Below are 5,011 nucleotides of genomic sequence, written 5' to 3' on the forward strand. Positions count from 1 at the left end.
CACTTAGTGTTAGTTACACACCAGTTTTTGCTGTGGTTAAAAATGTGGCAAACTGCTCAGTAAAAAAAAAAGAAAAAGAAAGCCTTCCACCATGAAGACAATGTGGAGGTTCATCCTCAGAACAGGTTGTTGTTCTGGTGAATCAGAGCTTCTTCTGAGACAGGAAAGTCTTTAGGTTTTCTAATACCTGAACCCTGGCTTCCTCTTTCATCTTACCCCGTGTGTATTTAAACCCACCTGTTGTCTTTGTCTCTGGTCGGATCCTCGTCGTGTTAAGTCGTGTGTTCCTCGTGTTGCTGTTCCCCATCCGTGGATATTCATCATTTTCATCTACATCCTGGGTCTGCCTGTATCCTCGTTCTCACCACCACAACCATAAATCATGACAGTAGTATCCGACCAGACTAACGGTGAGAAAAGCAAGATGCGGACCCAGTTTAGACGGTGGAGCGCTTGGCGGTGTTTTGGAGCGGTCCCCTTGGAAGAGTTCTGCGGCGGAGCTGTGTTGTGGGGATCGCGGCTGGCGATCCCCCCCGGAGTGGGGTCCCGCCATCACCGCTGCCCTGAGCCGCTGGAGGTCCGGGGCCCCCTGCAGCTGTCTCCGGTTCCCTCGCCGAGGCGGCTTCTGTCTCCGCCCCCAGAGTTCCCCGTGCCCGCTGCTGACGAGCAGCCTCCTGAGTCCACTGTGGCTCCGCCCCCCGAGTTTACGGATGAGTCTCCACCTCCCTGTGCTCCGCCCCCCGAGTTTCCTGAGCCTTCCGAGTTTCCTGTGCCCGCTCCTCCTGACTTTGCGGATTTGGCTTCTCCACCCTGGCTCCCTGAGCCTCCGAGCCCTCTTCCCGAGCTCCCTGAGCCTCCAGAGCCTCCAGCCGGCCTTCCTGCCGGCCCTCCAGAGCCTCCTTGAGTCTGCTTTCTGCGCCGGCGACGCTTCCCGGTTCTCCGCCCACCCAATTGGGTAGTCTTTTGTTCTGGACTCTGGCCCTCCTTCTATCGCCCCTCCACCCACCCTCATGGGTTGTTTTTTGTTTCTTGGACTGTTTCTTTTTTGTGGGTGTCTGGTAGCCGCCCTTGGGGGGGCGGGGGGGTACTGTCATGATCCGTTTTCTGTGTTTATTTTTGAGTTGTTTCTGTGTTATTATCTTGTTCCCTGTGAGTCTCTGTCTCTGCGTCTTCCCCATTGATTGTTCCCAGGTGAGTCTTGTTCCCTTGATTACCCCGTGTGTATTTAAACCCACCTGTTGTCTTTGTCTCTGGTCGGATCCTCGTCGTGTTACGACGTGTGTTCCTCGTGTTGCTGTTCCCCATCCATGGATATTCATCATTAAATTCATCATTTTCATCTACATCCTGGGTCTGCCTGCGTCCTCGTTCTCACCACCACAACCATAAATCATGACATCTTTGGCATACTCAGCTTAATTAAAACGAGTTTATGAAGAAAACTATATTAAGTCGCAACAAACAGAGCCTCCGTGCAGTTATAACATGAAGTTGAATGATTGTTATAGTAATAATCATGTCACTATAAAATTAATAAAATGACTATTTCTGAAACCAACATAAGTTTGTTTATGTGTACTGTTAAACGAAGATAATTAGCATTTGAAAGCAAACTTGCCACCAGCTAGCAACACGTTAGCAACCTTCGTCCCTTAGGGTTTTTATTGTGAACCACATTTATTTTCCATCTAGTCCAGTTGTGTTGTCTAACTCAGACTATGACGTCACCAGCTTGAATTTACCAAAACTACCAAGGCCCTCTTTACTTTTAAGGCGATATTATGCGAGTAAAATGCCAACTTTGATTCAGAGCCTTTCTTCTCCTCCCCAGCTTCAAGGCTCTTCTTTATGGCGCTTTAAAAAAAAACTGAGTGCATTACCGCCACCATCTGGTCTGGAGTGTGAACTGGAGTTAATGCCGTTGTTGCGTTTTCTTATTCAGTATTCATATTCACAATGAACCGCAATTTTTGTTAGATAGCTGTGTTCGTTATATTGCTAACGTTAAAGTTATAACTTCTTCTCTGGGTTAGAACAGTGCTGCCTACACACAAGAACTCGCTGGTATGTAGGAATACAGAGAGTTGGTCACTTTAAGGTAAAAACAAGAAGTAGCTTCCAGTCCAGGGGGGCCACGGCTGACTCTGTGGGCGGGCAATGCCCGCCCATGCCGCCGGGCCCTGTATGCTATTATCAGTGCACCAAATGGTGACGTTTATGTTTGAGTTGTACATTGTCCCTTTTTAAATAAAGTTCATTTTTAAAAATCAACAGACTGTTTCTTGTTTTGTCATTTTTATAGGAGCTGAATCTTTCACGCCATTCACCAAACAAGAAACAATTCTGCATAAAGGGTTGCTGCAATGAATGAATCAACTGAAGTGATTATGGATGGTAGTTCCCTGCTCAAGGCAGTCTACCATAGTCGACTGCGTCTGACTCAGCTGCTCTTAGAAGGAGGTGCTTATATAAATGAGAGTAATGAATATGGAGAGACACCCCTTATGGTAGCTTGTAAGACACAACACACAAATCCACAAAGTGTACCTAAGCCTAAGATGGTTCGGTAAGTTGTCTGGAAACTCTTCAATACTTTAGTTTCTCAAATGTTTAAATGTTTGAATGTTTGTTGACAAATATGGTGACATTTGTTCCCCAAAGGTATCTTCTAGAAAATGGTGCTGATCCAAACATTCAAGACAAGACGGGGAAAACGGCTTTGATGCATTCATGCCTTGAACAAGCTGACCCTGAGGTTCTATCCCTTTTGCTGGACAGTGGAGCTGATCCAGCGCTGGAAGATCATGCGGGATTATCAGCATTAGTTTATGCAGTGAATTCAGGAAACAGAAAAATTCTTAGTGTACTTCTGGGTGCTTGTAAAGCAAAGGGTAAGGAGGTTATCATTATCACTACCAGCAAAATGGCTTCTGACCATCAGATGACAAAACAGTACCTCAACGTCCCACCCTCTTCTCTTTCGGGATGTCTGTCTTATACTTCAGTATGTAGTTATAGATCTCCATATGAGTCCCAGACTGAAACTCTTCCACACAGTTCCTCAGCTACTCCTTCTCTCCAAACCTGCTGCTCTCTTCTTGGTCCCAGTATGATTATGTTTCAACCAGGTTCTTCAGCCCAACCACTGAGTCCTGTACATATTTCTGACTTGGATAAACAACTTTATCCTTACAAGGTACAAACTGAACAGAGATCTAAGAGTCCCTCCTTGCTGCTCCAACAAAATCAAGCCTGTTCTCTGATAGAGGAACCAGTGGAAAATACTCTTGAGGAGGAGGAGCTATCAATCAGATTAAAGGCTCTTGGCATACAAAGAAGACCTCCAGCTGTTTCAAGGCACCACAGCATTGATGTTAAAGATGGAACAGTGTTCCCAAAGTCTCTAGACCACATATCAGGGAATGAGAATGCTGAGAGAAGACGGAGAGGCCTTGGCAGAAAGATGTCATATGATAGTGCTGCAAGTTCTTTGCATGCCTTATCGCACCCAAACCTGCATCAGGATAGCCTCCCTTTTCCTAGTGAATCCAGTGCAGTGGATGAAGATTCCTCTGACTGTCTTAGGCAGCTGAATATCTCCAGTCTACAAAATGTAGTGAACCGCAGGAACATTGGGATGGATCACTACAGTTCCGACTCACAGTTGCTGCAAGTTGGCAGTTGGGAAAAAATTCTCAAAAGTGGTGGAGGAGCTGCATCAGAAAGGCACAAACAGATGAACAGCAGACATTTTACTTTGTCTGAAACTATGGGTTCTTTGGAGATTTTTGTTCCAAGGCGAGGTGCTGCTGGGCTCGAGAGAAGAGGCTCCGGGGCCCTATTTCTGGATCGTATTGCCCACACTCGCCCTGGGTTCTTTCCTCCTTTGAATCCTCATGCTCCTATTCCAGATATTAGGGCTAGCCCTAGCTTTTCCTTCAGTTGTAGTGGGGGGAATGGTGTTCTGACAGGGTCAAAATCTGTTTTGCCCAGTGTACCTGCTTGTCCTCAGGATCTAAAAATTAAAAAAATGTTGTGGAGACGCCACTCAATGCAAAGTGAACAAATAAAACAGCTTGTTAGCTTTAGGGAAACTCTTGGAAACTGAAAACTGTTGTACCTGTCAGGAGTAAATGCATATATTTACAGCACTGCGTATGGCACTATTCCAGTTAAATAAAAGTCAAAGTCAAGTGATTAAAAAAGAAAGACAGACTTGATGTGTGACGCCTGCACTTCTATTTTACAGTGCAGGCTAAATATCAAAAAGCTCAGTCCAGTTCCACAAACTGTGAAAAATGTAGAGAAAATTGTGGACCTTCTTCTGGGCCTTTTTTTCTAAAATATATTTGGTGCTGTTGAGACGCTTTACCAAGGTCGAGAAAGAGTCACATGCTGTTAGACAAAAGGCCCATAGTAAAGAGTTACATTTTTGATACTGTTAGACGCTAAGGCTCATTCCTCAGAGAAACAGAAACTTATCAGGGACACAGAGACAAAGTGACAGAGACAGGGAGTGTCTTCAGTCCATATAATCAGCTACCCTCCTCCTCCTCGACGCTGCACAGACTTTTTTAGAAACTCTGCTCGGATGTAATGGTAAAGTGTCTCCTTTCAGTGCTGAAAGTTAATAAAATAAGTAAAGTCTGAATGTTTTTCTTGGCTGAATTTATGCTCCGTGTGTCAATACAAATTATGATTCATTGATTAGGATTTTCATTCTCAACAGTGCTTAAGTTTTATTCCCACGTTACAAGCATTGCGTGGTTCAATTTGTTCATTGCCATGCACATTAGGTGAAAATAATCTGGTATCTAAATGAGCTACAATCTAGTTTAAAAAATGCTGGGTTACTCAGTAACATAAAGTAGTTAATTGAAGGCAAACCTCTAAAGCTTTTGTTGTGTTAAACATTACAAAGTCAAAACGTAAAATACAGAAATAAGAAACTGTATTATCTCTAGTTACATGCTAAGCAAGGGCAAAAATCCCATCTTATTATTGGGGGGGA

At 44.5% G+C, this 5,011-nt stretch overlaps 1 protein-coding gene across 1 annotated transcript; it reads left to right on the plus strand.

Moving 5' to 3' along the window:
* Window positions 1–1,197: 1,197 nt before the first annotated feature.
* Window positions 1,198–4,534, plus strand: LOC106942441 (ankyrin repeat domain-containing protein 34B-like). The gene is made up of 2 exons (XM_015025712.1): window positions 1,198–2,566; window positions 2,662–4,534. The coding sequence occupies exons 1-2, from the start codon at window positions 2,364–2,366 to the stop codon at window positions 4,106–4,108; spliced, it is 1,650 nt and encodes a 549-aa protein (XP_014881198.1). The 5' UTR covers window positions 1,198–2,363; the 3' UTR covers window positions 4,109–4,534.
* Window positions 4,535–5,011: the final 477 nt, after the last annotated feature.

This window comes from Poecilia latipinna, unplaced genomic scaffold, assembly GCF_001443285.1.
Source record: "Poecilia latipinna isolate Pla-1442-1.1 unplaced genomic scaffold, P_latipinna-1.0 Scaffold4275, whole genome shotgun sequence".
In the NCBI taxonomy this organism is placed as follows: domain Eukaryota; kingdom Metazoa; phylum Chordata; class Actinopteri; order Cyprinodontiformes; family Poeciliidae; genus Poecilia; species Poecilia latipinna.